The sequence below is a fragment of the Hemitrygon akajei genome, chromosome 10 (assembly GCF_048418815.1).
Source record: "Hemitrygon akajei chromosome 10, sHemAka1.3, whole genome shotgun sequence".
NCBI classification, from domain to species: Eukaryota; Metazoa; Chordata; class Chondrichthyes; order Myliobatiformes; family Dasyatidae; genus Hemitrygon; species Hemitrygon akajei.
Genome location: NC_133133.1, coordinates 136,464,767 through 136,485,759, shown reverse-complemented (window position 1 = coordinate 136,485,759; position 20,993 = coordinate 136,464,767). Strand labels below are relative to the sequence as shown.

The window sequence follows — 20,993 nt, the reverse complement described above, 5'->3', positions numbered from 1 at the left end:
GGAACGACAGGGAAATAGAGAGAATGTAGTGGGGAATAGAGAGTGGAAGGCGGAGACATTGTTGGGGCAGGTGGGGGCAGAGTCTGGGCTGGATGGGTTACGAACAGCATCTGGTGTGGTGTGGGTTCTGTTTTGGGCCAGGGTCTTGGTTGGGATGGATGTTGGAGGGGACTAAGGCTGGGCTTGGTTGGGTCAGAGATAGGGAGGTATAGGATGGTTTGGGTGCATAATCTGGTTTGCGCCAGCATCTGGGCTGGGTCTTGACCAGGTGAGGAGCGGAGTGAGTGGTGAAGTTGGACAGGTTCTGGCTGTGGGATGGGGTCTGGGCTGGGCAGGGTGTGGGTAAGGGGTGGGGTGTGGTCTGGGAGAGGAAAGGGGCGGGGCCTGGGCCAGGGTGGGTGAAAGTGGGTGTGGGCTGTCTCACTACGCGCCGATAGGGGGCAGCTTGGAGCGCGGCGCCAGGTGACAGGTGCACAGCGGCGGCCCTTCAATATATCATATTACGTCTTAGCGACTGGCGAACGGCAGCCTAGCAACCCAGCCGCACGGTGCGGGAAGCGAACCAACTACCCTGTCCCTCCCGCCCTTCGGGTCCAGTCACTTCCTTGTTTTTAAGTTCCTTTCTCACATTTTTTTTTCCTACGAGGAGGAGAATGGCTCGGATGCTTACGGGGCTCCTCCTTATCACCCTGTTTGTCTGCAAGGTGTCCTGCGACCACAGAAGGGACTTTCCTGAGTTGCCGGCCCATCGCCGGGAGATCTTTCAGCAATTGGCAACTTTCAGGGGCGCTTCCCGGGTCGTGAGAGATGCTCCCCGTGGAGCCAGTGCCGGGCAGGCAGGATCTTGTGGCAGTGACACCTCCGATCAAAGCGCTCTGGCGCAAAATACCCACCAGGTAAGTCTGGCTTGTGCGTTGTTAGTGCAAAGTTAAAAGCAACCATCAGGAGCCCTTTTGCTGTCAATTCTTCACTTCCTTCTGCGTGAGAATTGTTGAGAAACCGATCGGCTTATCTATGTAAACACAAAAGATCCTGCAGATCTTGCAAAACCAGTGTAATAGAGACAAAATGCTGGAGGAACTCTGGAAAGATTGGGGGAAGAAGCCAGTACAAGAAGGTGGGAGGAAGGGAGATCCCGATAAAGGGCCTCGGGCCGAAACGTCGACTCTCTCCATAGATGCTACCTGACTGCTGAGTCTCGATATGTACCCGGTTTCACAAGCCCTTTCTGCTAAAATGACCATGAAGGCAGGGATTGGAGCTGCAGTCACGGTGGAAAGCTCAGATTGGAAGTTTCGCCCAGTTGCAGTGCGAGGTGTTAAAAAATGTAACTTATTTTAATGCGAGTAGCTTTTTTTAAAAAAAAGTGATCACAGCTGGTTGTCTGTCCGCCTGGATAGCAAAATTCAGTAATATTTGTTTGCTTTTGATTTAGCTTGCGTATTTCGTTTTCTGTTCGGAGTATCTTCTGAGCACAAAATATAGCTTGTTTTAAGGTACTGTCCGTTCTAAAATTGTGCTCACGTTCTCTGGAGCTTCTAGCCTGTAAACATACTTGAGAATTGTGTAAAACAGAATTCTGAGAATAAAGAATGGGGAATTCAATATGTTATGTACATGTATTGTTAAATGACAATAAACTTGACGACTTGAATTATGGAAGGAGGCGTTTCTAATTTATAGGATCTGAATGCTTTTCTCTGAACAACCCATATCTTGTATGACAGAAACACCAAATCATCTGTGGTGAAGTTCTATAAACCAACCAATAAGCAATTATCTTTGAATTTATTGATTAGATTTTTATATATTAAGAGCTATAGAACCAGGTATTGTTGGCATAAAGATCAGCCTTGATTTAATTGAAAATTCATGCATTTCTCATTGTTCCTGGATGATAATACCTTCAAATTAATTTGAGTTATTTTCTCTTATTATAATATTTTTTTCAGAGACTATTATTACATTTCCTTCTGTATTACAGTCTGAATATTAAAGATATTTGAGGTGGAAAAAGAAAACGTGTTTTCTATGCAAGATTTTGGAAAATTGACTTTGAAATGTATTGTCATATGTAGTAGCAAATGGTTTGAAAAAGAGTTGTGATGGAGAATAACTATTAGAAGTGCGCGTTTGGGAGTAATGTTAGCAAAGCAGAAAAAGTAATGGTTCCATTTGTAACTTCAGGTTCCTTAATTTGCATATAGAAATAAACTAAGAAGATTGTGGTTTATAATAGTCAGTCATGATGGGTGGAGGGGGAAGTGTTGGGAAAGTGAATAACATGCTCAGTTTGCCTGAATGGAGGTACAAGAGACTACATTAACAAACTATAAAAATTTATATAACAAATATATTTCACCTCATACATTTAACATCCATAGTCAACCCTGACTGATGGAGACCTCAGTCATATTTCACCTAAAACCACACTTTTTTTACACCAAGAGTAGGAAAGGGAAGACATTTTCCTACTTCCTTTCACAAACTTGGGCTTTTCAAAGCACTTTACCACAAACTAAGTGTTTTTTTAGTGTAAACATTGTAGTAAGGTAGGATATAAGATTAAAAAAAGAACAAAACAGAAATCTCACTATCAGTAATAGGATGAAAAGCTGGATAGATAATCTCCTTTGGTCAGGAAGTCAGATTGTACATTCTGCTGAAAGAATTGATCTGGCCTTCACTCGTTTCCTCTGAAAGAAAACACCTTTGACCATATCACATTCTCTCAGTAGTATACAGCACTGTTGGCCTAGATTATTTCCTCAAAACTCTGGAGTAAGGCTCAATCCTAATAATAGAAAGGCAACAATAACAAGTTGTTTGTGGTACATATTGTGCAACATCGTCAAGTGGATGTTGGGTTAAGTAAAAATAAGTTTAGATTAGGTTGATTAAAAGCAAGTTTGAGTACCTTATGACATTTCTGTCTTCACTTTTTTAAAAATTTAACAAAATAAGTCAATGTTGCTGCTGAGGTACATCCTAGGATGTGCGGGAAACATCATCAGTGATGTAACCTGCGGTTATCGGATGTTTCGAGTGTTGCCTAGGCGACCCAGCCAGGATTGATCAGGCCCTGGCTTGTGTCTCAGCAGCATTGGTCCACAGGTCACACCTCTTGATCCATAGCCACCTGGAGGCTCGCTCAGCAGCCTCTGTGATGGTGCTGATGGCTCTTCTCTTTGCAACCCCTGTAATGCCAAGCAGAGAGTAGGTTCTGCACAGCAAGCAGCCACCTCTGTAGGCTTGCATTGTGCCCTCCACCCCTGTCTTTGGCACTGCTTGACAAGCACCTAATAAATGGCTTTCATATACTCAAATGCCTCCTCAATCCAGTCTTCCCAAGGTAGTCACTTTTACCATGACCACCTGCTTTGAGGTTTCTGACAGAATGACCATGTCAGGCCTCAGGGCTGATGATGCAATGAAGTCAGGAAACTTCAACTGCTCGCCCAGATCAATTTTTCAGTTGCCAATCAGATGCCACAGTGAGCAAGCCTGCTGGTGATCCAGGCTGAGGCTGTGGTTGGCCTCCAGCTTTGACAAAGGCTATGGGCTTTATGAGTTGGTGGAGGTGCCGACAGTGGTTAATAGCCAAGGAGATACTTCTAGCATCTGGTCATGGCACTAGTGGTAGTGTCATTCTCCTCAGGCTTTATAAAACAAGAAACCTTCTCCCAAACACCACAAAATAATGGTGTAGAGGATGTTTTTAATGAAATGTCATACCTTCATCACTTGTGACATTTTATTTGAAGTATCCCAGACCCCAGTAGTTGAAAGTGTGTTGTATTATTAACCATGAAGTGAGTGAGCTTTTGCAGTTGGGATCATAGAAGTGAGACTACTGGATTTTGAACTAATGTTGCTAAAATGGCCTTGCTTCTTCTGTGTTGTATGATCCAATTTCTTCATTTCTTAGTACAGCTTAATCGCTTCAAGGATAAGCTGGAGTGGCATGAGGGGAAAAAAGATTTACCACATAACTTTCTTTCACTAGTTGAAACTGGTATTGGATGAACTGAAAAATAATACTCTATGCTTGCCAAGAGTTAGATTACTCTTTGTGTACATGTGTAATATAAATCAAGTTCCTGAATGCTTGTTATATTGTTGGCAGATTTTTTCCCTTAGATGTCGCTCAAAGGTCTCTAAGACAGTGTTTGTAGACTGGAAGATGTTCAGCTTCTGAATATATTATTCTAATTGTGGGGAGTAGTTCACCTGAAGGCTACTGTAAATGTGTACAAAAATATCCTGCTTAAAAAATGGCAATCCCAAGTCTCAAGTGTTGGTAGATGCTCTCTCCAATTATATAAACTACAAGTACTTTCTTCAAAATGATCTCTTTCTGCATTTAATTTCCAGCACAGGCAGCTTCTTTTCAGTCCAATAGATAAATGTGAGAAAACACTGTATATGCCTGTACACGACATCCTGCAAAACTTATGCAAATGCCTTGGCTGTAAATGTTAAATGACATACTGGAACAATATTTACTGCCTGTCAAGAGCAGTAAAAGTTATGATAATAAAAGTAAGTTTAAGTGCATGGTTGGAATTTGGGTTATAACGTCATGGAAAAATCAAACCTCTCCCTGTGTACTGTAAAACATCTTTCAGGTACCCCCAGGTTTCATAGGAAATTTCATGTACAAGATTATGATTGTTCAACTTTTTCTTGATATTTGTGTGTGTGTGGCAAAACATTGAGGCCAGATGGTGCGAGCCCCAAGGTCCTGAAGGAGTGTGCTGAGCAGCTGTGTGGAGTTCTCCAGCGCATTTTCAATCTGAGTCTCAGCCTGGAAAGGGTCCTGACTGTGTGGGAAACATCATGTGTGGTCCCAGTACCCAAGAAGGTCCAACTGAAAGTCTTAAATGGATACAGTCCAGTGGCCCTGACCTCACATGTCATGAAGACCCTAGAGAGGCTGGTCCTGGCCCTCCTCTGACCCCTGGTCAGATCAGCCCTCGATCTCCTACAGTTTGCCTACAAGGAGCACATTGGAGTCCACGATGTTGTCATCTACCTACTGAACAGAACCTATTCCTATTTGGATAAGCAGGACAGCACTGTGAGGATCATGTTTTTTGATTTCTCATGTGCCTTCAATACCATACAGCCCTCATTGCTGGGGCACAAGCTCTGTCCAATGCATTGCTGGGGGAGAAGCTCTGTCCAATGCAGGTAGGCACTTCCATTGTATCCTGCATAATGGATTACCTGACTGGCAGACCACAGTTTGTGTGGCTTCGGGGCATGTGTCAGAAATTGCTATAAGAAGCACTAGTGCCCCACAGGAGACTGTATCGGTTCCCTTCCTATTTACCCTGTACACCTCAGTCTTTAGATTCAACACTGAGTCATATCATCTGCAGAAGTTCTCTGATGACTCAGCAATAGTTGGGTGTATAGGAGGAGGACAGGAGGATGAATACAGGGCCTTGGTGGAGGACTTTGTCGAATGGTGCAAGTTGAACCATCTGCAGCTCAACATCAGTAAGACAATAGAGATGGTGATGGACTTCAGGAAGACTAAGCCTGCACAGCTCCACATTACCATTGATGGTGAGGCTGTGGATGTGGTGAGGACCTACGAGTACCTGGAGGTACACCTGGATGACAGACTTAGGTGGAGCAGCAACATGGAGGCTGTGTACAAGAAGGGCCAGAGCCGCCTCTATTTCCTGAGGAGGCTGAGGGAATAAAACACCAAGCAGGATATAAAACCAATAACTTTTTTAGTTGCTTTTGATTTCCAGATCAATTAAAATTATTTCTAAAAATAAAATTCACATCTTGTTCATTCAGAAGGAGAATATGTGGGTGTCTCATTCACATGACCTTCTTGGGTACTGGGACCACACATGATGTTTTCCACACAGTCAGCACTACATTCCTCCTTAGAACACCTGGAGAATAAAGATGCATATGTAAGGCTCCTTTTCATCGACTACAGCTCTGCCTTTAATACCATCATTCCAAATAAACTGATTCCTAAGCTCTGGAACCTGGGTCTTAGCACTCTGATCTGCAGCTGGATCTTCAACTTCCTCACAGACAGGACCCAGGCTGTAAAAATAGGGGACAAGCTCTCCTCTATAATCACTCTGAACACTGGTGCCCCACAAGGCTGTGTACTCAGCCCCCTGCTGTACTCATTGTACACCCATGATTGTGTAGCCAAGTTTCCATCAAACTCAATATATAAGTTTGCTGATGACACCACAATTGTAGGCCGCATCTTGGGTAATGATGAGTCTGAGTACAGAGAGGAAATTAGGAACCTGGTGGCATGGTGCAAAGACAATAACCTATCCCTCAACATCAGCAAGACGAAGGAATTGGTTGTTGACTTCAGAAGGAGTAGCGGACCACATGACCCCATCTACATCGGCGGTGCGCAGGTGGAACAGGTCAAAAGCTTTAAGTTCCTCGGGGTGAATATCACAAATGACCTGACTTGGTCTAACCGAGCAGAGTCCACTGCCAAGAAGGCCCACCAGCGCCTTTATTTCCTGAGAAAGCTGAAGAAATTTGGCCTGTCCCCTAAAACCCTCACTAATTTTTATAGGTGCACCTTAGAAAGCATTCTTCTAGGGTGCATCACAACCTGGTATGGAAGTTGTCCTGTCCAAGACTGGAAGAAGCTGCAGAAGATCATGAACCTAGCCCAGCACATCACACAAACCAATCTTCCATCCTTGGACTCACTTTACACCACACGCTGTCAGAGCAGTGCTGCCAGGGTAATCAAGGATAAGTCCCACCCAGCCAACACACTTTTTGTCCCACTTCCCTCCGGGAGAAGGTACAGGAGCATGAAGATACATACAGCCAGATTTGGGAACAGCTTCTTTCCAACTGTGATAAGACTGCTGAACAGATCCTGACCCGGATCTGGGCCGTACCTTCCAAATATCTGGACCTGACTTGCACTATTGTACTTTCTCTTTTCTATTTTCTAATTATGATTTATAATTTAAATTTTTATTATATTTACTTCGATTTGTACTTCAGGGAGTGCGAAGCGCAGAAACAAATATCACTGTGACTGTGATGTTTGGTGACAATAAGGTATTTGTATTTGTATTGTATTGTATGTTCTACCAGTCTGTTGTTGCCAATATAATTGTCTATGTAGTGGTGTGCTGGGGCAATGGCATCAACACAGATGATGCCAACAGGCTCAGTAAACTGATTAGAAAGGCTGGCTCCGTTATAGGAGTCAAACTGGACACTGGAGGCCGTGGTAGAGGAAAAGACCTTACGGAAAATCCCAGCAAATCTGGATGTTTCTCACCCTCTGCGTGCCACCTTGGCTGAATAGAGGAGCTGACTAAGGCAACTGTACTGCTCCAAAGAGCACGATATGAGGTCATTCTTACCTTTAGCCATAAGGCTGTATGATGAGTCAACCTATAGCTGGGGAAGTGATGATCCCCTCCTGTTAAACTGTTTTTCTTATTTATTTTTCTTATGTCTCTTCTAATATTGTATATCTGTGAACTTGTAATGCTACTGTGACACTGTAATTTCCTTTGGGATCAATAAAGTATCTATCTATCTATCTCTAAATCTATTATGTGCTAATTTTGAAGAAAGTACTATCAGTTAATATATTGGAAGAGTGCTCACGGCAACACTTGAGTCTTCAGCTTCTCAGTTACTATTGGGAGTAAAATTATGTCCACACAATAACCATGAAGTGAACTTTCTGTATTTAGAATTAATCTGATATTTGAATATGTTCCAGTCTGTAATGTTTTACCTCTGGCTTCTTACCTCTTCTCCTTACCTGCCTGTTATCTCTCCTGGTGCCCCTCCTGCTTCTCTTTCTCCATGGTACACTCTTCTCTCCGATCAGATTCCTCCTTCTCCAGCCATGTGCTTTTTCCTCCTATCACCTCCTAGCTTCTTACTTCATTGTCACCCCCACTCCCACCACCTATCTTCTCCTTCTTCCTCTCTCCTACCACCTTATTCTGGCATCTTCCCCTGCTCCTTTCCTGGAGAAAAGTCTCTGCCCGAAACATCGTCTGTTTTATCCATTTCCATTGATGCTGCCTGACCTTCTGTGTTCCTCCAGCATTTTGTATGTTTTGCTCGAGATTCCTAGCATCTGCAGAATCTCTTGTGTTTATGTACATATCATCTAAGTTACAAGGAAGCTTATAATTGACTATTGTTAAAATGCATGACTTGCCCTTTCTATACTTTGAGGAATGCTAATTTCAATTTATTACTTACCCTATCTGAAATATTTATTTTCTTATAGTGAGATGTTTTAAAGGGTAGTCTAGTGAGAATTGTGTGTTTTAGATTTTACAAAAGTTTCCAGAATTAGGAAGTCACAGGAAAAGAAAGAAAAGACTTTCAGCCATCAAGCCTCTGACCTCTGGACAAGGCAATCCAGGTGCTTTGATGTTCAAGCCTTGATTTCTGGACTTGCCAACATCTGGACTTTGACCAAAGTCTTTGACCTCTGGAATTCGTCTTCCTCTGGATTTCAACCCCCGGACTCACCAATTACTAGGGTTTGACCTAGACTCACATAGACGTCAACCCTGGGACTTACCGACCTGGGCATACATTGATCTTCATGCCTCCTGCCTGCACGGAACTCTGACTCTGAGACATGGCAGCCTGAGGAATCACAGGTCTTCATCCTCAGCACCTGCTGACCTAACCCATGACCTCAATGATCACTGACGTTTGACTGCAGAGTCCTCTGACCTGGACTCCAGCCCCTGATGCTGCATTTACTCCCCATGACCTCTTAAACCCCCTTCATCACTGTCCCTAAACCATAACCTGGTCCCTAACTCCCTGAACTATTCCCTAAACCAGCCCTACGAAATTAAAATAATACTAAGTCTGAGCCACGACCTCTACAGACATTGCAGCTTAACGCCATCTTGGACCATCAACTATCCACTCAAAACTCCTTTCTAAGCCTGAGGTGATGTACTTAACCCTGCCAGTGGACCTTCAGGTCTCATGCTGATATGTACACAGAACAGTATCTATAGTGCCTATAAAAAGTATTCACCCTCCTCCCCCCAGAAGTTTTCATGTTTTATTGTTTTACAACAGAGGTTCCCAACCTGGGGTGCCCGCACCCCCAGGGGCTGCGACAAAGAGTGGCTTGTGTGCTTGAGTGACGAGTCACGAGTCATCACTCAGCCAGCTGCCAGTGTGCCTTGAGAAGTGGTAGTAACGTTTGTCCCAAGCACACTCCAGTCTCCCGCTGCCCGAGTCGAGAGAGATGTAAACTCACTCCAGTCTCCCGCTGCCCAAGTCAGCGCTGAGAATTCTCATCAGTGTTACCTGGGAGTTACACCTCAGAGTTGAGGAGTCTCATCAATGTTAGCTAGAAGGTTACACCTCAGAGTTAAAAATCATCTCATAATGCCAAAATCTTTATACATCCCGAATCAACCATCGAGTAACAACTTCGCGTTAAAACCAAACCCACTGACAGTAGGTAAATTATTCAATTATAAAATTTTTAAAAGGCGCATTTTGATAAAAAGCAGCTGAAGTCATTCATTCGTATTTGTCTCAATGCATTAAAGAAGTTTTTGAATTTCAAAGGTTTTTTTTCTTTTAAAAGGTTTTTTTCTTGAATCGTTGATAATTTTGAATTGTGTTAGTTGAGGAGGTATCATGGTTAACACCGAGGACTTTGAATCGTGTGATGGGAGTTTATATTTCTGATAATCATCAGAAATAGGTGTGTAAGTTCAGTAGAGAGTAGCCTAATAAGTCACGTCGCATCCCCGTAGCATTTCCACCTGATGACTTATCTTGGCGTAACCACAGATAATATCGTAATATAATATTCAAAAGCGTATTTCTCGCAATACTTTGCTATAGGCGTGTCTGGTTGAGTAAAGCGTCATCCCTGACTTAGTCAGATAGTTTTTCTCATATTAGCTCATATTGTTCTCTTTACCCTTAACCCTTCATTAACCTTTCATCATGTCAAAAAGAAGGAAATGGAATGATGACTATGTGTGCTTTGGTTTCACTTGCACAACAGGAAATGATGGCTTGCAAAAACCCCAGTGCATTCTTTGTAGCATTGTATTATCCAACTCAAATCTGAAGCCATCCAAGCTTCAAGAGCACTTCAAGAACAAGCATGGCGGAGCTGATGTTGAAGGACATGATGTTGGGTCATTGAAAAACAAAAGAGCTCGTTTTGATTCACAAGGAACTTTTCCAAAATTAGGTTTTGTTTCTGTTGAAAAACCACTACTTCTTGCTTCATACCAAGTGGCATATAAAGTGGCCAATTCCAAGAAGTCCCATACAATTGCGGAAGATCGCATCAAGCCATGTACACTGGAAATGGCAACAATTATCCTGGGCAAAAAAGCAAGAATGAAAATTTGAACAGGTGCTCCTATCAAATAATGTCATTCACAACCGAATCAGTGATTTGAGTGAAGATATTTTGGACAAAGTCATCTCAGATGTCAGAGCTAGTCCTCTTAAAATCTCTATTTAGTTGGATGAGTCAACTGATTTCTCCAGTTGCAGTCAACTCATCACATTAGTGAGGTATGTCAATGATGGTGCTGTGAAGGAAGATTTCCTGTTTTGTAAAGATCTGGAAACAAACACAACTGCAAAGGATGTGATGCAGCTAGTGAAAGACTTCTTTGCCAAACATGATTTAGATATCAAAGTCATTGGTTCTGTGTGCTCTGATGGGGCACCTGCAATGCTTAGAAATAAATCCGGCTTTTCTGCATCGATGAAAAAGGAGATTCCAGACTTGCAAATTACCCATTGTTTTCTTCATCGGCATGCTTTGGCATCAAAAACTTTGCCTCCAAATCTGAAGAAAGTCCTTGATACTTGTGTGAAGATCATCAACTGAATCAGGGGGCATATTTTGAACCATTGCATCTTCAGATCATTTTGTGAGGATCTGGGAAGTGAGCATTCAGTTTTGCTTTTCCACACAGAAGTCCGTAGGTTGTCACGAGGACAAGCTTTAACCCGCTTCTTTGAACTGCGGGAAGAAATCAAAGTTTTTCTGGAGAAGTGTGAATGTGATCTGGTTGGGGCAATGGAATCACAGGAATTCGCCCAAATGCTGGCTTACTTAGCTGACATTTTCACTCGTATGAATGACCTGCGTGTTTCTCTTCAAGGAAAAGGGATAAACATATTGAAGGCTTGTGAAAAGTTGAATGCCTTCAAAGAAAAGTTACGTCTTTGGCGTCAAAGGATGGAAAGAGGCAGTCTCTCAAATTTTCCTTCACTAGAAGAGATGGTTGATGATGCTGGATCCATAACTCCTACTGTGCATGAAGAAATTGTGGCTCTTTTGGAAATGCTGTCAGAATCGTTTGATGGATATTTTGCTGCTGGAGACCTGAAGATTTCAGAACAATGGATCATGAATCCATATTCCTACAATTTGGAAAAATGTCAGATGATGAAGAGCTGAAGGAAGATCTTATTGATTTGCGGACAAATCGAGTTCTTGAAATGCAATTTGAAAGCAAGACGTTGGAGGAGTTTTGGTGTGCAGCACTGGATATGTTCCCCAAGACTTGGTGGAAAAGCACTTCGTGTCCTCATTCCATTTGCAACAACATACTTGTGTGAATCTGGATTCAGTTCTCTTTTGTCAATCAAGACAAAATCTAGGAATCGCCTGAATCCACAGGCAGGCCTGTGGATCGCAGTCAGCAAGAAAGTTCCACGCTTTGACAAGATCATGAATGAGAAGCAGGAGAAAAGAAGTCATTGAATTTTATGTTCACAATTGAGATTGATTCTACTGTTTACAATTTTTTCTGAATAAATTAGAATCTAATTGCTCAATTTATATTTGCATTTTATGCACTGAGTTAAAAGCTTATCTTTTTAAGTTCAATTTGTTCACCCGCAGTATTGTATGTGGTTCAAAAATTAGAAATTAGACTTCTTCATCTTCAAATGTGATATTACTTTTGTAGGGGGTGCGAACATTAATCAAACATTTCCTAGGGGTGGGGGGCATGGAAAGGGTTGGGAACCACTGTTTTACAACGTTAAATCACAGTGGATTTAATTTGGCTTTTTTGACACTGATCAGCAGAAAAAGACCCTTTTGTGTCAAAGTGAAAGCTGATCTCTACAAAGTGATCTAAATTAATTACAAATATAAAACATAAAATAATTGATTGCATAATATTCACCTCCCCTTACTATGTCACACCAAATCATCACTGGTGCAACCAGTTGGTTTTAAAAGTCACATAATTAGTTAAATGGATATCTGTGTGCAGTCAAGGTGTTTCACTTGATTGTAGTGAATTGTATCTGGAAGGTCCAACTGCTGGGTTTGTCAGAAGACAAAAAGGGATTTCTCGCAGGTCGACAGAGGTTTTTTAAAAAGGGTGCGTCGAGAGCATTTGTCCATTGTACGTGGCCTATCAGTAGCGCCAACAGAGCTCTACGAACTAAATGAAAGTACAGAAGGGATAAGCAGAGTGGCCATTGTCAGGAGAAGGCCAGTGGCAGGAGTAGAAGTGACAGGCTTTGCCTCAAACTAGGCTTCAGCTAGGAAGAGGTGTCAGCTCTGTGTAAGCGTCTGTTAAGGTTTCCTTTTTGGGTTTTTTTTCCTCTCTTACTGTACCATTTAAATGGCTGTGGTGTGCTCTTCGTGCAGATGGTGGAGAACTGGGAGACACACAGTCTCCCAGAGAACTACATCTATGTGAAGCGCACCCAGCTGCAGCTCCTTGAAGACCATGTTTGGGAGAGCGAAGATATTATTGATCAAAGTTACAGGGAAGTAATCACCAGGAAATGGGTTGGATGCAAATGGACTTAGACAGATTAGAAGAATGGGCAAGAAAATGGCAAATGAAATACAATGTTGGAAAATGCATGGTCATGGGCTTTGGTAGTAGAAATACATTTTCGGACTATTTTCTAAACGGGGAGAAAATCCAGGAATCTGAGATGCAGAGGGACTTGGGAGTCATTGTGCAGAACACCCTGAAGGTTAACTTGCAGGTTGAGTCAGTGGTGAGGAAGGCAAATGCCATGTTAGCATTCATTTCAAGAGGTCTAGAATACAAGAGCAAGGATGTGATGCTGAGGCTTTATAAGGCACTGGTGAGGCCGTACCTTGAGTATTGTGAACAGTTTTGGGCCCCTCCTCTTAGAAAAGATGTGCTGGCATTGGGGAGGGTCCAGAAGAGGTTCACAAGGATGATTCCAGGAATGAAAGGGTTATCATACGAGGACAATTTGATGGCTCTGGGTCTGTACCTGCTGGAATTCAGAAGAATGAGGGAAGATCTCATTGAAACCTTTCGAATATTGAAAGGTCTGATCAGAGTAGATGTGGAAAGGATGTTTCCCATGGTGGGAGAGTCTAGAACAAGAGGGCACAGCCTCAGGATAGAGGGGCGCCCTTTCAAAACAGAGATGCGGAGAAATTTCTTTAGCCAAAAGGTGGTGAATTTGTGTTATTTATTGCCACATGTAGCTGTGGAGGCTAGGTCATTGGTATTTGAGGCAGAGATTGATAGGTTCTTGATTGGACATGGCATCAAAGGTTGCAGGGATAAGGCCGGGAACTGGGGTTGAGGAGGAGATAGAAAAAAAGGATCAGCCATGATTGAGTGGCAGTGTGGACTCAATGGGCCAAATGGCCTAATTCTGCTCCTATGTCTTATGGTCTTATCCCTCCTATTGTGTAGAGACCAGAGCATCACACATTAGCCAAATGTTACCTAATCAAAGATAAATACACAACTTGACAATTTCTGCACTCTTTCAGGAGCTGTGGACTTGTACATCAATGTTCCTAAGGGTCCTGCAATTTACTGTAAACTTGTATTTGACCTTTGAGAGTTATCTGGATTAAACTTAATCTGCCATTTATTTTCCTTCCCAAATTTCTAACTAATCTGTATCCTACTCTGTCTTTTGATAAACTTCTTTGCTATCCACAACTCCACCAATTCCACAATATACCCTGGATAGTACGTATATACCAGAGCATCCAGCACTGACTCCTGTGAAGCATCACTGGTCACAGACCTTCATTCTAAAATACTAATTTTGTTTCCAATTTACCAACTCATGTTTTGTAATTTTCTGAACCAGTTCACCATGAGAGACCTTGTCAAATGCATTACCGAAGTCCATGTAGACAACTTGTCTTTATCAATGATCTCTGTCACTTCCTCCAAGCACTGTGTCAAATTTGCAAGAAAGAACATCCTGACAGTGAGCCATGCTATCTCTAATAAGTCCAAATACAAGTAAATTCCATCCTCAAGAAGTTTCTATGCTTAAATTTTGCTTGCACTAAGATCAGTTTATGCTGACTCTTTCAGAGTCACTTTAGAGTCCCACTTTAGTTATAGAAAAGTACAGCACAGAAACAGGCCCTTCAGCCCATACTGAACCATTTAAACTGCCTACTCATTTGATCTGCACCAGGACTATTGCCCTCCATACACCCTACCTTCAATATACTTATCCAAACTCCTCTTAAACATTGAAGTTAAGCTTGGATCTACCGCTTGTACTGGCAGCTCGTTCTGCACTCCCATGATCTTTTGAGTGAAAAAGTCTCTCCCTCATGTTCCCCTTTTCACAATTCACCCTTAACCCATGACCTCAGGTTGTGGTCCCTCCCAACCTCAGTGGGAACAGCCTGCTTGCATTTACCCTATCTATACTCCTCATAATTTTATATACCTATGTCGAATCTCCTCTCAATCTTCTATGTTCCAATGAATAAAGTCCTAACCTATTCAATCTTTCCTCATAACTCAAATATTCCAGACCTGGCAACATCTTTGTAAATTTTCTCTGTACTCTTTCAACCTTATCTTTCTTGTAGATAGGTGACCAAAACTATTCACAATATTAGGCCTCACCAATGTCTTATACAACTTCAACATAATATCCTATCTTCTGTACTCAATACTTCGATTTATGCCAAAGGTTTTCTTTATGACTCTACCTACCTGTGATGCCATTTGCAGCAAATTATGGACCTGTATTCCCAGATCCCTTTGTTCTATTGCACTCCTCAGTGCTCTATCATTCACTGTGCAAGACCAGTCCTGAATTGGTCCTAACAAAGCGCAACACATCACACTTGCCTGCATCAAATTCCTTCTGCCATTTTTCAGCCCATTTTTCCAGCTGGTCCAGATCCTGCTGCAAGCTCTGCCTTCTTCACTGTCCGCTATACTCCCAGTCTTGGTGTCATCCACAAATTTGCTGATTGATTTAACCATATTATCATCCAGATCTTGGATATAGATGACAAACAACAATGGACCCAGCACAGATCCCTGTGGCACTCCATTAGTCACAGGCCTCCACTCGGAGAGGCAGCCATCTACCACCATTCTCTGGCTTTCCCCACAAAGCCTATGACTAATGCAAATCACTATCTCATCTTGAATGCTGAATGACTGAACCTTCTTGGCTAACCTCCCACGAGGCACCTTATCATATATCTCACCAAAATTCATATATACAACATCCACTTCCTTGCCTTCATCATCTTTCCTTCATCAACTTACTCAAAAAAGTCTGAAAGATTGGTTAGATGTGACTTGCCACACACAGAGAACACTGACTATCATTAATCAGCCCATGTCATCCAAAAACTCAAATATCTGGTTCCTTAGAATCCCTTCCAATAACTTTCCTACTACTGATGTCAGGCTCACCGGCCTATAAGTTTCTGGTTTATTTTTAGAACCTTTTTTAAGCAGTGGAACAACATTGGCTATTCTCCACTCCTCTGGTACCTCACCAGTCACTAAGGACAATTTAAACATCTCTGTTAGGGCCCTGGCAATTTCTGCACTTGCCTCCCGCAGGGTATGAGGGATCACCTTCTCAGGCCCTGCGGATTTATCCACCTTAATTAGCCTCAGGACAGCAAACATCTCCTGCGTAATCTGTATAGGGTCTGTGAAGTTGATGCCACTTTGCCTCACTTGTATAGACTCTGCATCTGTCTCCTGACTAAATACAGACGCAAAAAAATTCATTTACGATCTCCCCCATTTCTTTTGGATCCACACATGTATTACCATTCTGATCTTCCAGAGGACCAAATTTCTCCCTTGTAATCCTTTTGTTCTTAGCATATCTGTAGAATCCTTTAGTATTCTTCTTCACCTTGTCTGCTAGGGCAACCTCATGCTGCCTTTTAGTCCTCCTGATTTCTTTAAGTGTTCTCTCGCATTTATTATACCCCATAAGCACTTTTTTGTTCATACCTACCATGCACTTCGTTTTTTTTCTTAACCAGTGCTCTTGAAAACCAAGGTTCCCTGCACCAGTTATCTTTACCTTTTATTCTGACAGCCACTTTCTCGCTCTTTTAAATAGCCTGTAAAATTTCTCCTCCATTTATTTTTCTAATAATTTCTCAGACCCCTGACTTGCTGTGCATTCTAAATTTGAACTATCTATTCTATGAAGTTATACTTCTGACATTTAGCAAGGAAATACATTCTGCAGCCCATAGAGTCTGCATCAACCACAAAGTGCCCATTTAAGCCACTCCTGTAATGAACCTATTTTTGTTCGCCTCTCATTCCCATCAACATCCCCATTCAACCACTTATCAGCATCAAATCACAGCAGCCAATCTACCTGCCAACTCATGCATCTTTGGAAAGTGGGAAGAAACCACAACACCAATGTGAAACATGCACAGGCACGGAGAGCAAGCAAACTTTGTGCAGATGGCCCTGAGCTGAGGATTGAGCCCAGGCCACTGAAGCTGTGAGGCAGTGGCTACACTAGCTGAGCCCCTGTGCCACTTCTGGCCCTTCTGCCAAAGACATTAAATCTGTATCTTCTCATTATCAGTCCTTCAGGTTTCTTTATGCATTTATTATTTTAAACAACATCCTTAAGCTGTGCTGTCAGGTGACCAAATAGCAGATTTTGAAAGTTCACAGAGTAACATAATAATGTTTGATTGGTACAAATAAGCTTGGAACCCTTGGGAATTTTTGAGGTATCAGTTTCCCTGATGGTTTCCTGAATTTTAAATCTTCTGAGATGACTTTTAATTTTTTTTTTAACTTATGTTCCCACTGTTTTCATTTTAACTTAAAAATGCTCTCTCTGCCAATCACACAAAATGCTGGTGGAACACAGCAGGCCAGGCAGCATCTATACCGAGAAGAGCTGTTGACGTTTTGGGCCGAGACCCTTCGTCCTGACAAAGGGTCTCGGCCCGAAACGTCGACAGCGCTTCTCCCTATAGATGCTGCCTGGCCTGCTGTGTTCCACCAGCATTTTGTGTGTGTTGTTTGAATTTCCAGCATCTGCAGATTTCCTCGTGTTTGCTCTCCACCAATGTTGTGCTATCATGAATGTATTTTTCTTTGGGGTTTGGTACTAATTGGAATTGATATTATTGTATGCCTTAAACTGTTTTATACTGCCTTCTATCTACCAATTACCCTTGGTCTCTGTCTCACAACAACCCACCGTCCCCCTCCACTCTTTATACTTGCTACTTCCTCTCTCCATTCTTAGAAGTCCTCTCTCCATTCTTAGAACTGATGCAGGGTTTAGACCTAAAGTGTTAACAGTTCCATCCACAGATGCTGCTCAACTTGCTGAGTTCTTCCACAGATTGTTGTTAATTAAGAATGGAGATAATTAAGTGAAGTCCTCCTCAGCTATAAACAAAATGAGAGAGCACCTTTGATGTCACCTCGTTCATAGGCTGCAGCTAATTCAAAACAGGATGAGGAGGAATAGTTGATTATTTTCACTGTTACAAAGGGTAACATTCGTGACTTTGGTTATTATCTTTATACCGCAGAAGGTTAGTATTGCAAGAGAAGACAAATGTGAGAACTGTGAGGAAGGTGTCAATGGATGGGGGAGGGTGTTAATACTGTACTGTATTCAAATTCTTTGAAAAGGGAACCATGGAAGAGAATGGTTGTTACCAAAGTAGAGGTATTAAGAACAGAGCTTGCATAAATTTTATATGCAATACATTTTTTCTTTGGTTCTTTGAATACAAAATGTTTTAAAGATTGTCTGTATTGGTGCAAATGAAATGAGTAGTATATTTCCAACCAGAACAATATTCTGATTTCTAAATACAATACTTGGCAGAATTGGACTTTCTTAAGATTATTATTCATGTACTACAATTGTGCTGTTCAATAAGTGAAACTTTCTTGCTATCTTGAAAGCTTTGGAATGAAGCAGTAACTGTTCTGAATTCTTAGTATTCATGCAGAAATTGACATTTCATCACAAAATAATTTAGTTTCTTTGATTAATATTGCATTTTATTTTACAGAACATATTTGAGGATGATGATGCTTCCTCTGTAATATTAGCTTGGGTCGGGGATGGAACTGGGGTAAGTCTAAACTTCTGGATTGTGTGTCACAGTATATTGCTTTCCCCTCAAAATGTGGAGAGTGTTTTAAACTGCTGAACCATTGACTTGATAAATGATACTGTTTTCTCTTTGATAATGTATACCACGTGCAATTTGAAAAGTAATCAAAAGCTGTGTTGAGAACATTAGGTCCCTGAACAAAGGTGATACCATGTAATCAAGGAATGGAAATTATGAGATGATAGCAAAAGTTCTGATTTTCAATCCCTCAGATTATAACCTCCTGTCAAGAGGAAAGAAATGTGATTCGTATCTGCAGAATGCTACTGAAAGAACTAGAATGTCTATCAATATATATTTACTGCCATCACAATATTCTAATCAACTACTAAAGATGATGATGATATATCTAACTGGAGGGAGGTTCTAGCTGCCTAGAAATTGGATCACATTTCACCTTTTTTCAGGGCTATGCTCTTAATCTTTTTTCCCTGGAATAAATCCCAGAGCAACCATTTTCATATGAAATTTTACTGATTGCAAAATTTGTTCTGCTTGTGATCCACATTAGTTGTTGTCTAATATCTTCCAAACTTTAAGATTCAGGTTCATTTATCATGTACATATCAAAACATACAGTGAAATTTGTGGGTTTGCATAAACAACCAATGAACCCAAGGATGTGCTGGGGACAGCCTGTAAGTGATGCCACACGTTCAGACAGCAATGTCACATTCTCACAATGAATTGAATTGACTTTATTACTTGCATTCTTCATATACATGAGGAATAAAAATCTTTGTTATGTCTCCATTCAAATGTGCAATGTGCAATTATAGTAATTTATAATAAATATTAAGTACAACAGGATAGTCAATATAACATAGAAATACAGTTGCATCAGCATAAATTAATCAGTCTGATGGCCTGGTGGAAGAAGCTGTTCTGCAGTCTGTTGGTCCTGGCTTTTATGCTGCGGTACTGTTTCCTGGATGGTAGCAGCTGGAACAATTTGTGGTTGGGGTGACTCGGGTCACCAATGATCCTTTGGGCCCTTTTTGCACACATGGACAAAAAAGACACATACGTTCGGATGCTGTTCATAGACTTCAGTTCAGCATTCAACACAATCATCCCTCAGAAATTGATCGGAAAGCTGAGCCTACTGGGGCTGAACACCTCCCTCTGCAACTGGATCCTAGACTTCCTGACTGGGAGAACTCAGTCAGTCCAGATTGGGAGCAGCATCTCCAACACCATCTCACTGAGCACGGGGGCCTCCCAGGGCTGTGTGCTCAGTCCACTGCTGTTCACTCTGCTGACCCACGACTGTGCTGCAACACACAGCTCAAACCACATCATCAAGTTTGCCGATGACACGACTGTGGTGGGTCTCATCAGCAAGAACGATGAGTCAGCTTACAGAGAGGAGGTGCAGTGGCTAATGGACTGGTGCAGAGCCAACAACCTGTCTCTTAATGTGAACAAAACAAAAGAGATAGTTGTTGACTTCAGGAGGGCATGGAGCGATCACTCCCTGCTGAACATCAACGGCTCCTTGGTAGAGATCGTTAAGAGCACCAAATTTCTTAGTGTTCACCTGGCGGAGAATCTCATCTGGTCCCTCAACACCAGCTCCATAGCAAAGAAAGCCCAGCAGCGTCTCTACTTTTTGCGAAGGCTGAGGAAAGTCCATTTCCCACCACCCCCCCATCCTCATCACATTCTACAGGGGTTGTATCGAGAGCATCCTGAGCAGCTGCATCACTGCCTGGTTCGGAAATTGCACCATCTCAGATCGCAAGACCCTGCAGCAGATAGTGAGGTCAGCTGAGAAGATCATCGGGGTCTCTCTTCCCGCCATCATGGACATTTACACTACTCGCTACATTCGCAAAGGAAACAGCATTGTGAAGCATCCCACGCACCCCCCATACAATCTCTTCTCCCTCCTGCCATCTGGGAAAAGGCTCCGAAGCATTTGGGCTCTCATGACCAGTCTACGTAACAGTTTCTTCCCCCAGGCTATGAGACTCCTCAATACCCAGAGCCTGGACTGACACCTTGCCCTATTGTCCTGTTTATTATGTATTGCAATGTCTACACTGTTTTTGTGCACTTTACACAGTCCTGTGTAGGTCTGTAGTCTAGTGTAGCTTTCTCTGTGTTGTTTTTTTATGTAGTTCAGTCTAGTTTTTGTACTGTGTCATGTAACACCATGGTCCTGAAAAACATTGTCTCATTTTTACAATGTACTGTACCAGCAGTTATGGTCAAAATGACAATAAAAGTGACTTGACTTGACTTGAAATATCCTGAATAGTGGTAAGTTCACATCTATAGATGCATTGAACTGTCCGCACCCTTCGCTGCAGATTCTTGCTATTGAGGGAGGTACAGTTCCCATACCAGGCAGTGATGCAGCCAGTCAGGATGCTCTCAATTGTACCCCTGTAGAAAGTTCTTAGGATTTGGGGTCTATACCAAACTTCTTCAAACATATGAGGTGAAAGAAGTGCTATTGTGCCTTTTTCACCACACAGCTGGTCTGTACAGACCACGTGAGATCCTCGGTGATGTTTATGCCGAGGAACTTAAAGGTCTTCAG

At 42.1% G+C, this 20,993-nt stretch overlaps 1 protein-coding gene across 1 annotated transcript in view; it reads left to right on the top strand.

Moving 5' to 3' along the window:
• The first annotated feature begins 512 nt into the window (after positions 1-512).
• The window catches only part of LOC140734706 (sortilin-like), a 136,139-nt gene continuing 115,658 nt past the window's right edge, over positions 513-20,993 (top strand). Inside the window, exons 1-2 of the mRNA XM_073059042.1 lie at positions 513-896; positions 18,341-18,403. Coding sequence (XP_072915143.1) covers positions 654-896; positions 18,341-18,403 — 306 coding nt within the window. The 5' untranslated portion in view covers positions 513-653. The remainder of the gene's footprint in view (positions 897-18,340; positions 18,404-20,993) is intronic.